The sequence below is a fragment of the Canis aureus genome, chromosome 21, assembly GCF_053574225.1.
Source record: "Canis aureus isolate CA01 chromosome 21, VMU_Caureus_v.1.0, whole genome shotgun sequence".
Classification (NCBI taxonomy): Eukaryota; Metazoa; Chordata; class Mammalia; order Carnivora; family Canidae; genus Canis; species Canis aureus.
Window position 1 is genome coordinate 15,838,372 of NC_135631.1, and position 15,851 is coordinate 15,854,222.

The 15,851-nt window shown below is 34.3% G+C and overlaps 1 protein-coding gene across 1 annotated transcript; it reads right to left on the reverse strand.

The window, feature by feature from the left end:
* Window positions 1-14,504: 14,504 nt before the first annotated feature.
* LOC144293308 (olfactory receptor 4P4-like) lies at window positions 14,505-15,437 on the reverse strand. Its single transcript, XM_077864391.1, has one exon. It carries the CDS (start codon window positions 15,435-15,437, stop codon window positions 14,505-14,507), a length of 933 nt encoding a protein of 310 aa, XP_077720517.1.
* Window positions 15,438-15,851: the final 414 nt, after the last annotated feature.

The window sequence follows — 15,851 nt, forward strand, 5'->3', positions numbered from 1 at the left end:
GATCTGATGCTCCAGAAAGGTATCTGAAATGACAAAAACAATGAAGCAAATCATTGATGAGAAAAAGGAAATCTAATATTCAATTAAAATGACCTAATGCATGTTTTAAGACATTAGCCATTTTAATCCATTGAAATCATTCATTCATTTAATAAAATCCTTTCAAATATCTAGTGCCAATATTCTTCCAGGAACTTTGGATATAGTGATGAATTAAACAAAGTCCTAGCTTTTGTGAAATTAAATTCTTTTGGGAGAAAGCAGTAAATTCTACTCATAAAAAGTAAAAAAAAGAGAGCTATCAAATAGTGTTAAGTATTTGTTCAAATACTAAGTTCAAAGTATGCTTATTAATGCAAATAGTGTTAAGTATTAATTCAATTAATATTAAGGAAACATAATGTAGCATCTTAGGATGTAAACTGGAGGTAACCATAGAATTTACCTGAACAGATGGTTTCTAATGAGACCACAAAAATGGTGGAGGGGCATGTGAGTGCTTGGCATATAGTCAATGTTAAATAAGGATTAACTAAAGAAAAAGCTTGAGAGCAAACAGTGTGCTATAGGCTTGAAGAAATAATACAATATTAGAAATAACCATTTGACCATTAATCAGGTAATTCATGATAGAACTAAAGAGGAAATTGTTTTTCTAAGTGGACTTGTAACATTTTTAGATTTAAAAAAGAAAATAGTTGGGATGCTTGGGTGGCTCAGTGGTTGAGCATCTGCCTTCAGCTCAGGTGGTGATCCCAGGATCCTGGGATCAAGTCCTACATTGGGCTCTTTGAGGGAAGCCTGCTTCTCCCTTTGCCTATGTCTCTGCCTCTCTCTTTCTGTGTCTATCATGAATAAATAGGTAAAATCTTTAAGAAATAAAAGAAGAAATAACTACAGAAATTACTCCATTAAACTTTTATATTACTTAAGAGTTATTTCTAGCTTAATGTATCTATAGTTCTGCTTTTCCTATTTCTGTCCATTGAGGGATTATAGGAAAACCAACCTTAGTTTTAAATTTTTATTCTTGGGCAGCCCGGGGGGCTCAGCGGTTTAGCGCCGCATTCAGCCAGGGTGTGATCCTGGGGACCCGGAATCGAGTCCCATATCGAGCTCCCTGCATGGAGCCCGCTTCTCCCTCTGCCTGTCTCTCTCTCTCTCTCTCTCTCTGTCTCTCATGAATAAATAAAATAAAATCTTTTTAAATAATAAATAAAATAAAATTTTATTCTTGGTTCAGTAATTTTTAAATGAATTAAAACGTGTATACATCATTGGTGTCTTCTGCTTTTATATAGAATTGGATTTATTCTACTACAAGTAAAATTAAACTTATGTTAATTAAGATGCATGTAGTTGAAAAAATATATATATTCATATTTTACTTTTCTTAACTTTAGAATTTTTAGTTAGGAGTGCAAGACTGCTTCTTTATAAGATATATATATCCAAAGTGCAAAAGTTCTTCAATTTATATTTAGTTATGCTATATCCAAGAGAAATTAATTAAATATTTAAGTAAATTAACAATGGCTATGTCATGATAATTACATTATGAAGATTTAAATTTTCTAATTTATACTCTTTTTATTGTCCAAAACTTTTACCGTGAACTATTTATTTTTAGAAAAAGGTATATTTTGTAAATAAAAGTGTATTTTACATTAGTAATGCTTATGATTAAAATTAATTTGAAGGTATCTTTGTAAATATAACTATTCATTTATCCTTTAGATCAACCCTAGTTCTGAACATAGCTCTGATACTTAAATGCAAGATTCTCTACTTCCTTATTTTCTTGGTTTTCATAGTTTAAAATATTGAAGAATTATGCCCACTAGAGTCTGGAAGCCCACTTAAATTTTTACAGGAAACTAAGACCAGGAGGTCACACTGAAAATTATTTAGTCTTAAGTGAGAATTTATTGAGAAACAAAAGTACATTGATTTTCAACAGGTTTCTTTTAGTTGAATGGTTGATAAACCTGCAAATTCTGTTCAAGTTTGCTAAATTAAAAGGAATATTTCAATTCTTTGTGTCAATAATACCAAAGATCTTGCATTGTCAGACAAAACAAATAAGGACTCAGAGAATTAAAAAAAAAAAAAAAAAGGACTCAGAGCCCAAAGCATTACAGGACTTTGAATTTTGTTGTCACAAGACTGTGACTCAGCATGGAATGATGAAATGATATGAAGATCAACATACATTTCTTTTTAATAATTCCCTACTTTTTTTAATTACCTACTCTTTCAAATAGTAACTTTTCCAAAAAGTTATTTGAAGGACATTTTATCAAGTGATCAATTATGGTTGCCTAGGTTGGGGACATACAAAAAACTGGACTCAGGGATCCCTGGGTGGCACAGCAGTTTGGCGCCTGCCTTTGGCCCAGGGCGCGATCCTGGAGACCCGGGATCGAATCCCACATCGGGCTCCCGGTGCATGGAGCCTGCTTCTCCCTCTGCCTGTGTCTCTGCCTCTCTCTCTCTCTCTCTCTGTGACTATCATAAACAAATAAAAATTAAAAAAAAAAAACTGGACTCCTTTAATTTCAAAACAGAGCCCCCAAACACAATACAATATAATAACGGAGCTTGCTTTGCTCCATCATTTTCTCCCATACCTTCTTCGAGAATCTGCCCGTACAAATGATATGATCCTAGAAAATAATTTAATTTCTTTGTGTTCTGTCAAACAGAAGCAGTTATACTGCATTCCAGGTAATTGTCTGGTAAATGCATTATAACAGTAGATCTTAATTGCTGATTCCCTAGGATTTGGGGCTCCCATCCATACAATAAAGGAATTGGAAAGATCTCTCCCCAGATTTTGACTATGTGACTCTTGATTCCCCATTAGTTTGGGGAAAACACCTGTCTGCCTCCATTATGTCTTCCATGCTCCATTGGTTAAATTGAAACTGTAGAAAATATAGTATTGACAAGTTTATTACCATGTCTGTGCTTCAGTTTCCTTCTCTGTTAAATTGAAGTAGCAATAATACTTCCATGTCGGGTGGTGTTTGAAATAATAAAGTTCATAAATGAGAAATTTCTTATAAAAGTGCCTGAAAAGTATTATATATTCAATAAATGTTAGCCCCTTTCTACAATTACTAAATGTAAGATCAAAGACCTAGAGAAATTGTAAGTAGATCAGATGAGAAATTGTACCTTGTACTATCCCTCTCTTCACAATATTGAAAATAACAGAAACTTTGGCGATCGATCCTAGTTCTGAACATACCTCTGATACTTAAATGCAAGATTCTCCACTTCCTTAAACATTTTCTTGGTTTTCATAAAATGAGCATCACAGTGCCTAACTTACGGAATTATTGTGAAACTCAAATAAAATAATGCATATGAAGCTCAATGTTCAAAAATCTACTACTTGCTCTTGTTTCCTCATTGGAACTTCTTATAATGTTATAAATGCAGGAGGTACTCAAGATAGAAAAATGGTAGGAGACTTAGAAATTAAGAAGTTAAGTTCTGGAGCTACATAAAATTATATAGGATCTTGGCTCCAAAATTCATGGAAAAATCTTGGGAAAAGATATGTAACCTCATTTTCATCATTTATAAAATGAATAATACTATAACTCTGAGGTCTAATATAAGGATTCAATGAGCTCATTTATGTAAAAGCTTAGTACAGAACGTAGTATATAAAAATTAGATACTCAAATATTTTTAGCATTAATATTATACATTTTTGCCATACCAGTGGACATAAATATAAATTAAGGATGTCATATTATTTTTATTACAAATTTTGAATAGCTTATTAAAAACACATAATATTTCAACAGGGGTAAATGAAGGTAGGTAGATAAGACATAGCATAGATTCCCTACCATGAACAATCTGCTCTTTCTTACCTGAGGGCTGGGTTTCTCACATGGGGGATCCCATTCTCTCATTTAAGCAAAATCTTTCCCTCCTTGTCAGCTGATCTTTAGCCCACAGACCTGAAGATCAATATCTTGCTTAGGACAGTCCTTTAATGCTTTTGGTTTCTTTCCTTTGAATTCATTCACTCTCTCTACATTACTAGAATGTTCACATTCCCCTTTCACCTAGAAAAAAAATTATCTATATTAAACCTAGAAAAAATAAACATATCACACAGATATTAAAAATTTTAGTAGGTTGATCAAAAATTTTGCCATACAATTTGCTTCTTCACAGTCTTAGAATCATATCAGTATTTTACTGCTTAATCGTTTTATATTCAGACCCCCCTCACGGAAACACAGTCCAGTGACCTGCTTAGCCAGTAGATCCTTCTTCATATTCAACTGTTCTTGACCACGGAATATCAAAGGCTCATGATATGATTACATTTATGAATTTCTAAACAAGACAAAACAAATAAATCTACTAATACTTTGATGGCTCTTGAGAAAATGACACTGATAACATCTACACACAAATCTCAAGCCCACTACAACCATGGTTTGCTATAGACAGAAGACAAGGCAGACAGAAGCTTTCCCCAAATTTTAAAAGTCATATTTTAATGATTATGGATTTTCCCCATCTAACAGTTTATTAGAAACATTAGATATAAATTATAATCAGAATGACTCAAGTACTCTTTTGAAGTAAAATGACTAATCTATTTATGAACTAGACTTAACTTACCAGCTACTTAACTCAGCAGAAAGATGTGTTGTAAGCTGAGGCTTCACATCTAAGATAAAGTCAAAATAAAAAAAAAATTAACATTCCTCTGCAATAATGTCTCAAATTGCATAAAGTCTTATGAAATAACTCTTGTAATATATCATTAATAGAGATACATTTGGCAAACTGAGCCAAATTTGAGATTTTTAGCATATTGTTTTTCCATTTCTAAAAAAGAAATGTGTCTCTCTGATATTCACCTTTGCCTCTCTATATATATAGATATACATATCTATATATATAAATACACACACTTTTAGATATTTATATTTCTATATTTTGATGTATTTTGATATATATTATATATATGCTTTTTGATATCAAATTGGTATTTAAAGCAAATTCTGAGAAAACATATTTATAGAATAGCTAACATCTCTGAGGGTTTAAAAATTTCCCATCAGTATACTTTTGCCAAAGATATGAATCATTGCTTAATATTCTCCCTAACAGTGATGCCAAAGTCCATAATTATATTTCCCTAATGCATCAGTATCCAAAGCACTGAGATTACTAGATGTGGGACACAGGACTATAAGGAAACATTGTGCATAATGTTCAAACAGAAAAATATTACAATAAATAAAATGGTATCAATTCTTTCATTTAAAAAATATTTACTTTCACCTACCTACCTCTAAGAAGTGTCAGTTGGGGCACCTGGGTGTTGGAATCAATTGAGCCTCAGGCTCTCAGTTTCTACTTGGGTTGTGGTTTAAGGGTTGTGAGATGGAGCCCCGTGTAGAGTTCCCTGATCAGTATAGAGTCTGTTTGGGACTCTCTCTTCCTCTTCCTCCCCAACTCCCAAAATAAATAAGAAAATCTTAAAAAAAAATCAAAATTAAAAGAGTCAGTTGGATAAAATACAGTGTAGAGAATGCCTTAGGTGGACAAAACATCTCTGCTTCAATGAGGCTGGAGACTGAAGGAAGAGAAAGATAATAAACAAAACAAACAAATATATTACAAGCAGCATATTCAAAAGCAAAGAACAGGGGTACTGTTAGTCCTTTTTTCTTTTAATTTATGGAAACTTTATTAAATAGTAAGCCTTTGACTTTTTTATGTTGTACAGGTATTGCTACTTGACGGTCTCTTGAATTAGCATTTTGTCTTTTTTATACCTAAAAAGTCTTGCCTTCATATTTAATCTAAAACTGCCGCTATTTGATTTAACTTTAAAAAAAAAATTTACTTTTTCCTTATTGTGTACCTAAAAGCTTGTTAGACCTTTTCATCTATTATTGAAATTGTCTTAAACAGCAGATGTCTATGAATGCATCTATTTTAATAGTTTCTTGGTAAATTTCCACAATATTTTAAGACATCTGCATGCTTAGATTTTTAATTTTCATGTTTTATTCCTCATTTCAAGAAAGTTACCTTTAATTTCCTTTATTATACAGAGAACTTATAAAGGGAATTTGCTTTAATCTATTTGTTTTCTGAATGTAATAACAGGAAGACTTAGAATTCTTATAGTATATCTCAACTTCTTTGATAGAAATATTAATTGTAATCTATGTAGGCAACAGGTGTGTGTAGGCCGATGGGGAGGGAGCTCTAAATCCAGACTTTCTGGTTTCAAACAACAACTGTACTACTGTTTCAATAGACTTTAGTCTTAATGTTATAAAGGGATTTTACATCATAGTAAAATATTTTAAAACTCTTCAGTATTGAGGTGTTTCCTGCAAGTATCTTACCTTTACCATTTTGCTCTGTTTTCTTCAATTTACTTCCTTCAATGAACTACCCTCTACTCTCTTCTGTGTCTACTTTTGCTCACTAAATTAAGTTTCATCAATTCCAGCCATCTGTATTCTGAATACAAAGCAATTCGGAAAGCTTTGAATCTCAATCTCCTGTCCTTTGTGGAAAGGAGAAGTGAGTATGATTTGTTCATTTTTAAACTAACATTTGTTTTTGGTTTTCATATTTTTCTGTTTTTGAAATCGTGTTCAAGAGACCTGATAAAAAGGATGGTAAACACAGACTACATTTATATTATTCCAGACCCCATTTCCTCAGTTCCTTGGCCAAAGCATTAAAATCTATGTTTCCTTAAGTTTATCTCAATGCTCTAACTTTACCAGGTGTTGCATTGTTAAAACTCCTTCCTTGTTTCCCAATTCAGCATGCGGTCTCTTCCTTTCAAGCTAAAATTTTCCTGGTGAGCTTTTTAATGTTTACATGCTCCTTAAATAAATAATGCATAAAGTTACAATATTATGCTTTTAGCCTATAAACAGTTTGCCTCATATTAACTTTATTTAAATCAGCCAATGGCTGCAATGATTTGGTGAAGCATGCCTTGACCTGGGAATTAGAGATAAATTTTTGGATATTCATTTAGTCAGAAAGACACTAAAATTCTGTGAAACAGCTTTATTCTTATATAAAATAGGGTATATAGGGTATATTGTAATTCCATAAAGTGGAAAAGGTGGTAAACTATCTAAAATTATTAAGAAAATTGCTAATGGAGCTGGATCTAATATATATATATATATATCAAATAAATAGACTGTATTAAACCTAGGAATAAAAAGTAGAATAGGCAATATGAGGTTCAATTTATAATAATAAGAAAACAATAAGTTATTTACAAATATATTTTACTAAGAGAAACTCTAGATCAATAGGAAATTGTATGACCTTAATTAAAACAATAAAATAAACACTGACAGAATCATATCTCAAAGATTTAGATCAAAAATAGTATCATAAAAACTGTAATTTCCTGAATTAATATATAATTGTAATTTTATTTTCAATTCAGATCCAAAGACATTTTTGTTTTCCTTTTTAATAACATAATCCTAAGGTTTATAAAGAATTGGTGCTCAAGAAGAGGCAAAACAAAAACAGAAACAAAACCCAAATCTATATTAATTGAGATTGTCTTCAATCATATTTAATGAGAAAGAGTTTAGGAACTTAAGCAAATCTATTCTGATGTAACAATAAGTCCATAAAAATAGAGTTATGTATACAATGATAGTATTTATTTATTTATTTATTTATTTATTTTATTTTATTTTTTTTAATTTTTATTTATTTACTTATGATAGTCACAGAGAGAGAGAGAGGCAGAGACACAGGCAGAGGGAGAAGCAGGCTCCATGCACCGGGAGCCTGATATGGGATTCGATTCCGGGTCTCCAGGATCGCTCCCTGGGCCAAAGGCAGGCGCCAAACCGCTGCGCCACCCAGGGATCCCCCAATGATAGTATTTAAAACCATGATACAGTTGATTGAATGATGTAGTTGCTGATATAGCTGGGACTCAATCTTTCCAGGTTTTTGCTCTACCATGTTTTTCACAAACACTTGCCATTATTATTGCAAAGTGGCTACTCTACCTCTAGCCTTTTTCATTTTCTTTTTAAGTAGGCTCCAAACACACTGTGGAGCCCAAGGTGGGGTTTGAACTTAGGTGCTTGAGATCAAGACTTGAGCTGAGATCAAAAGTCAGACACTTAACCAACGGAACCACCCAGGTGCCCCAGTCGTTTTTTTTTTTTTTAATGTAGTTGATGCCATCTTTATTTACAGACTAATAAAAAATATTAAATTCAACTAGATATATTACATTTGTCATACATCCCATAGTTGTGAGGCCAGCCCTACGTGGAAGACTGAATAGGTGAAGAGTGGGTTACATAATAAGGATGTCAAATAACATGCAACTTATACATCAATCTCTATATTTTGTTTCTGAACATGAAAACAAAATAAGGCACTGTGTAGGGAATAAAACCAGGACCAAGGACAAGCTGTGTTAACTTTTGACAACTGTTCAGTTATAATTACCAAGACTCACAACATTTTCATCTCTCTTAAACTTGTTTTACCAGCCTCATAACCAAATGTTATGAACACTCTCTGTTCATCACATCACAAACCCTCCTTAATGTCCATTTCCCAGTTACCCCACCCCACCATCCACCACCCCTCCAGTAACAGTCAGTTTGTTTCCCAGAGTTAAGAGACTCTCATGGTTTGTCTCTCTCTCTGATTCCTTCCCATTCAATTTTCCCTCCCTTCCTCTATGATCTTTTGCAGTGTTTCTTATATTCCACTTGAGTGAAACCATGAAAATTGTCTTTCTCTGATTGACTTATTTCACCCAGCATAATACTTCCAGTTTCTGCGAAGTATTCATCCTTTCTGATGGCTAATATTCCATTGTACATATAGACCACATCTTCTTATCCATTCATCTGTTGTGTACTTCTAAACACCTTCCAGGAAGCTCACAGTAGCATCTGAGCAAGAGTGCTCTTGTGTAGACTTTGCAGACCAAGGTTAAGCAGGAATGAGGAGCAAAGTGATTTGTACAATTTTAAACTACCCAGAAAATTTTTCCTTCTGCTTTTCAGTCATTGAAAGCTACTAACATCATAACCACCTCATACAATCCATATTATACAGCATCTTCATAGAAATGCCAATTCAAGGCTGTTCAAAGACACTTTGTGGATTTATTAGATTGTTCTTGAAAATCAAAAGGTTTTAGCAATTATTTCCAAAGGCTTCTGTCTAATAAAGGATATTCTCTGAAAAAAATGCCATGGTCATCCCATCTGCTGGCTGTGTTTTTTAAAAAAAATAAGAGGCAGCCGGGTAACTCAGCAGTTTAGCACCACCTTCGACCCAGGGCCTGATCTTGGAGAACCGAGATCGAGTCCCATGTTGGGCTCCCTGCATGGAGCTTGCTTCTCCCTCTGCCTGTGTGTGTGTCTCTTTCTCTCCTCTCTGTGTCTCTCATGAATAAATAAATAAAATCTAAAAAAAAATAATAAGAATAACATGGTGTTAAGTCACAGAAAAACAACAACAACAACGCTTTCAGATACGCTATGATGGAATTATTTTTGCTAAATGAATACAGTGGCTAAAATTTAGCTTGCAGGGGATCCCTGGGTGGTTCAGCGGTTTAGCACCTGCCTTCGGCCCAGGGCATGATCCTGGAGACCCAGGATCGAGTCCCACATCGGGTCCCCTGCATAGGGCCTGCTTCTCCCTCTGCCTGTGTTTCTACCTCTCTCTCTGTGTCTCTCATGAATAAATAAATAAAATCTTTAAAAATAAATAAATAAAATAAAATTCAACTTGCAGATATCATGTCATGTCTGGGATATATATTTGGTGCAGGTGGAATGCATAGGGGAAAAACATTTTTCTTTTAAGAGGCTTAGCCTGTCAGAAGCAACCAATAACATGCAGCTTGCTTATTCAGTTGTACAATTAAATACTAGCTTTTGCTTGGGGATAACATTATGCTACAAAGTATTTTAATATCAGTAACAATATACACTGCAGAAGTACGTTTCCACTACAAATTAACACAGTGATATACGTATTAAAACCACTCAAAATAACCCATAATTGAACAATAGCTAAAATAAAACATTTATAAAGAGCAAAACCAAATGAAATATATACATTGTACAGATTTACCAATGAACAAATGTATAATGCATCTAGGGAAGAGAAGTTAATGTGTTTCATATCACATGACATCTGAATATGAGACATGAAGATACTCATAATGCTCCAAAAGTGTTGTAGGCTTTCTCCCACTTAATAGTCCCTTAAAGTTATCTTCTTTAGAACAATGATCTTGGCAAACTATGGCCTCTTTAAAAGCAATGTTTACACTTTTTCCAGCAGGGTACAGTGGCCTGTCAGGACAGTAAATAAGAAATCTAGGTAGGCAACATCTGAAATAGTATGCAAAATAAGAACCATGAAAGTATATTTGCTTTCTCAGGCATTAATTCAATAAGGAATTTGTTTTGGAAAGGACAAATAATTTTTGGGGGAGAGAATTTGGAACCCAGAGATATTTCTGAATATATCTAAAGAATGTATTAGGTGATAAATATATAGTTTTATTAATATACTCCCTTTTTTAGGTATTCTCTGTCATTAGCAATTTTTCTCAATATACGTATTTAGTATTTATTCATTCCACACATATTTATTAGTTATTATACACTAGCTATTATTCCAGGAACATAGTGAAAAAACCCACAGATACCATGCCTTCCTTGAGCTTGCATTTAATTGATACAGTCACTGAATAAGGTTAATACATAAAAAATATAACAGGTTAAATACTTTTAAGTATAAGGATAAAATAAAACAATGAAGAGAGATCAAAAGAATCCAGGTATGGATGTGAATGTGTATGGACATTCTAAAGACATCGAGCAGCCTATTGACTGATGAATGGATAAAGAAGATGTGGTATATATCTATAATGGAATATTACTAAGCCATAAAAAAGAATGAAATCTTACCATTTGCAATGACATGGATAGAGCTAGAGAGTATAATACTAAGTAAAATTAGTCAGTCAGAGAAAGACAAATACCATGTGATTTTACTCATATGTAGAGTTTGAGTAACAAAACAAATAAGCAAAGGGAAAAGAAGAGAGAGAAGGAGGCAAACCAAGAAATAGACTCTTAACTGTAAAGAACAAACTGATGATTACCATAGGGGAAGAGGCAGGTGGGGGGAGGGATGAAATAGGTGATGGGGATTAAGTAGTGCACTTGTTGTGATGACTGGGTATTATATGGAAGTGTTAAATCACTATGTTGCACACCTGAAGCTAATACTACACTCTAAATTAACTAACTGGAATTTAAATAAAAACTTTAAAAAAGAAGTTGGCCAGGAAAGAATTCACAGAGAAGTTGACTTCTGAATAATGAGTCAGGAGAATAAGTTGACTAGCTGTACAAATACCTGAATAGGGATGCTTCCCAGGACCAGCCATGCGGGGGAAGTTCAAGATAACAGGTCAATGAAGGTGGATAGAACAAGCAGGAGATGTCATTAGAGAAGTAAGGGGTCCAAATTATGTGGAGTGCCTAGAACTTAGCTTTTTGACTTTGAATAATGTTGCCCAGTTGACAATAAAAAGTGAGAGCAAGTACAGAAGAAAGCAGACCAGATCGGGGTTTATTACAATAATTCACTGAGCATGGATGGGTACATGGAGAGAAGGAGGGGTTCAAGGGAGAGGTTAGTGTTGCAAGATTAAAATTTTGGGCTCATCCACACATAAAGACTATTTAAAACCACTAGATTGTGTGAAATGATGAAAAAAAAAAAAGAGTTTTAAGCCCCAAGCCCTATGACAGTCCAACATAGAGTTTAGTGAGACAACCAAGTGTAATGAAAAGATTTTTGGTAAGAGGAAAACCAGCAGAGTATGGTGACCCCAAAGACAAATCAAAATGTCTCAAGGTAAAAAGAGGGTTCAACTCTGTGAAATTCCAGATACATCAATGCAGAAACCATTGACAATCCTGAAAAGAGCAGCTTCAGTGAAGTGGGAGAGGAGATAATCTGATTTGAGAAATTAAGTAAATCTGGAGAAGGAAAATTATTACCTACAGTGTAAGATGAAAAAAATCAGAACGGGGGAATTGGATTGGAAAACAAGGAACAGAAGGGAATTTTTTGGTTTATTTTTATTTTTATTCTAATAGGCTTCATGCCCAGCATGGAGCTTGAACTCAGGACTCTGAGATTTTACCCACTCATCTAGCCAGGTGCCCCTGTTTGTTTTATTTTGGATGAAAGAAAGTTTATTTTGTTAAAGGATAAATTTTAAAAGAGGATATAATCATGATTTTTATGTAAATAATGAACCAACACATCAAAGGTTTTATTTAACTCAAGTTTGAATGCAGAAACCAATAAGATGTTACCATTGGTTCAGACCACCACAATATGTTCCACACATTTATGGTCTGGTAAGGAATGCTGAAATGAATTTGTAAGTAGATGCAAAACTAGCAAAATATCCACAAGGCTCCAATCAGTTGCATTTCATTGGACCTGTTTTGCATTTCTATGGACAGGCATTCTTGGCATTGCTAGTATTTTCTATGAGTTAACTTCCTTATCTATAGCATTGTAAAATATCCTAATCAAAGACAATGAAAGGAGAATAATCTGAATGGAAGTAAGGACATTCACTAAATTGCAAAGAATCTCATCATTTTTCCCTACAGTTTTATGTAGATATCAATGATTCCGTTGGAGAGAGGATAATTGCTCTTGCCGAGAAAGAAAGGGGAATCAGTGAAGAGATGACAAAGATGTTCTTGAGAAGGTGAGAAGTTTTAGTTTTCAATAATACAAATCTGACTGGACTGGAGGACAAAGCTTCTGAAGCAGTGTCAAAGTTCACAGTTTTGCTGGTCTTTCCCAGAGCCTCTGCTCATTGTACAGCAGAAAGTGATCTTTCACATTTCTGCTCTGCGGCTGTTCTCTGACTTGTACCTGTTTAAGCCTTTCTTGAGGCCTCTGATATAGCTGTTGAAAGACAAAGAACAAAGTATTTTTCAAGAATTTTTGCAGTCGATATTTTCACTTCCACTTGTTGGCTATTTTAAACTGAGTCACAAAAACAAAACAAAACAAAACAAAAAACTGAGTCATAACACTGCTATTTTTCTCTTCATGCTCTCCACCCATTTTAGGAAAGCCTCAGCAAAAGTAACCCATCTTTATTTAGTATGTCTCCTGTATCAACTTGAAACAAATTCTTCTGCAAGCATTTCATGTTCAATGAATTTACAAAGAATTTTCAAGTTTATCTTCTGTTCTAATCAATTATTCAATGGCCTGATTTTAATCCTAGATGTTTCTGATTTGGGGCAAATTTTAAATTTCTCCAAGGTGACTTTAAATTACCACTAAAAACAAAAACAAGGGATGCCTGCATGGCTCAGTAGTTGAGCATCAGCCTTTGGCTCAGGGCATGATCCCAGGCCCTGGGATCGAGTCCCACATCAGGCTTCTCTCGAGGAGCCTGCTTCTCCCTCTGCCTATATCTCTGCCTCTCTCTCTCTCTCTCTCTCTGTGTGTGTCTCTCATGAATGAATAAATAAATAAATAAATAAATAAATAAATAAATAAATAAATAAATAAATATAAATCTTTATTAAAAAATAAAAATAAAAACAAAACAAAACAAACCCCGAACAAAACAAAACCTTCCTTTCAATCCTACAGTGCTAAAAAATGCACCATTGAGTTTAAGTGATATTTTCCACTTGCTCATTCTAAGAAAAATGTAAGCTCACCAATAACAGAAATGTGAATGTCACATTAATTTTTTCCATCCTTATATCTCACTTTTCCAGGGAAAGGTGCTAGAATTAGCTGGAGAGGTACAATTTGTTTATATATGAACAGAGTTAGAAGAATAAGTGCCTTGGAGCAAAAGTAAAGGTTTTGTTGTGGGGCTTGGGATGATATGCTAGTGTTGGGCATATGAGATGTGTGCCCAGAATGCTACTGGCTATAAAAATGACCAGAGTAGAAGCTGAATTTGTTGAGAAATATCATGGCATATAAATTGGAACTGTTAGGATATTCTTTAATAGATGCAGGTAAAAGTTCAGAATTTTTTTAGCATTGTTTGGTGGCTAGAATTGGCTTCATTGAATGTAGCCAATACCCCAAAATGAGCTACATGGGCTTTCATTGTTAATCTGTGTGGCACGGTGCCTTGGGTTGTCTGCTGATAAATATTCTAAGTTAGTTGCACAGACAAGGGATCAATGGGGTAGAAGAGATATAAATAAGAAAACTAGAAAAAGTATAGCAGAGAGGAGTCTGGGTAAATATGGGGAATCTTAATCTTTTGCTCATATTTAGGGCTACCCATGTTACATAGAGACACAGAGGCAAGCATTATGCATTTTAAAGGTTTCAGAGTAGAGAAGTCATATATTCAACAAGCTCTGCGGGGAAAATAAGGATGCCTTTCAGTTTATGTCCTTACTTCCCATGACGTGGCACCAAAATTTCCTTATGGCATTCTTCATCTCCATGTTTCTTAGTGTGTATATGAGAGGGTTGAGCATAGGGGCAAAGACAGTGTAAAAAAGAGCAAACACTTTGTCTTCTGGTAATGTAGTTGCTGGTCGAATATAAATAAAGAGTAAAGGAGCAAAAAAGAGAACCACCACAGTGATGTGGGAACTGCATGTGGAAAGAGCTTTGTGACGATTCTCTGCAGAGTAGGACCTGATAGTATATAGGATCACAGCATAGGATACCAACAAGACGACAAAAGTCACCAGACCCATCAGTCCCGAATTGGCAACGACCAGAAGACCGATTCTGCTTGTATCCTTGCAAGCCAGCTTCAGCAAAGGGTACACATCGCAGAAGAAGTGATCTATTTCATTGGGGCCACAGTAGGGTAAAACGATGGCAAGGAGAAACTGACCGAAGGAATGAAGGAATCCACCAATACAGGAAGCTGCAAGAATGGCATCACATTTCCACCGGCTCATGATGAGGGTGTAGTGCAGGGGTTTGCAGATGGCCACATAACGGTCATAGGCCATCCCGGTGAGGATGAAGACCTCAATTCCTCCAAAGAAGTGCATGGTAAAGAGCTGTGTCATGCAGCCATTGTAGGAAATGACCTTCTTTTCAGACAGCAAGTCAATGATTAACTTGGGGGTCACAGTGGAGGTGTAACAAAGGTCTGCCAGGGATAGGAAACTCAAGAAGAAATACATTGGGTGGTTAATAAGTTGACTGCAGATGATAGAAATCATGACAAGTAGGTTTCCAATCAAAATTGCAATGTAACAGAGTAAGAACAGTAAAAAGCAGAGAACTTCTATTTCCTTTTTCTGAGAAAGTCCTAAAAGAATAAATTCTGTGATGTTATTCCTATTTTCCATGATCCAGAGCAGTTTGTGGCTACCTGAAATTAGATAAATTATGAATTCTTATGATATATACTTAAATATGGAGATACATATCATTTGTTGGTAAGGGGCAGATTATAATGAAAAGTGTCCAAAGGTCGAATAAAACAGAAATTTGTATTTAATTGATGAAGGCTTTTCTGCAGATCTTTTTATTCCTTTCCTGAAAATATTAATTAGTGATAAACATCTTGGGTGCCTGAAATGAAGACTAACACTGTAAAATACAGTATATTTATGTAATAATTCTATTAACATATACTATAAAACATGACCGAATATTATGCCCCAAAAGCATTACAAAAATGGTGTTTTTGGACAAGGAAAAATGTGTCTTTGCTGTTCTTATTCTTTAGTATTGAGAAAATACATTGAGAGAAAACACAA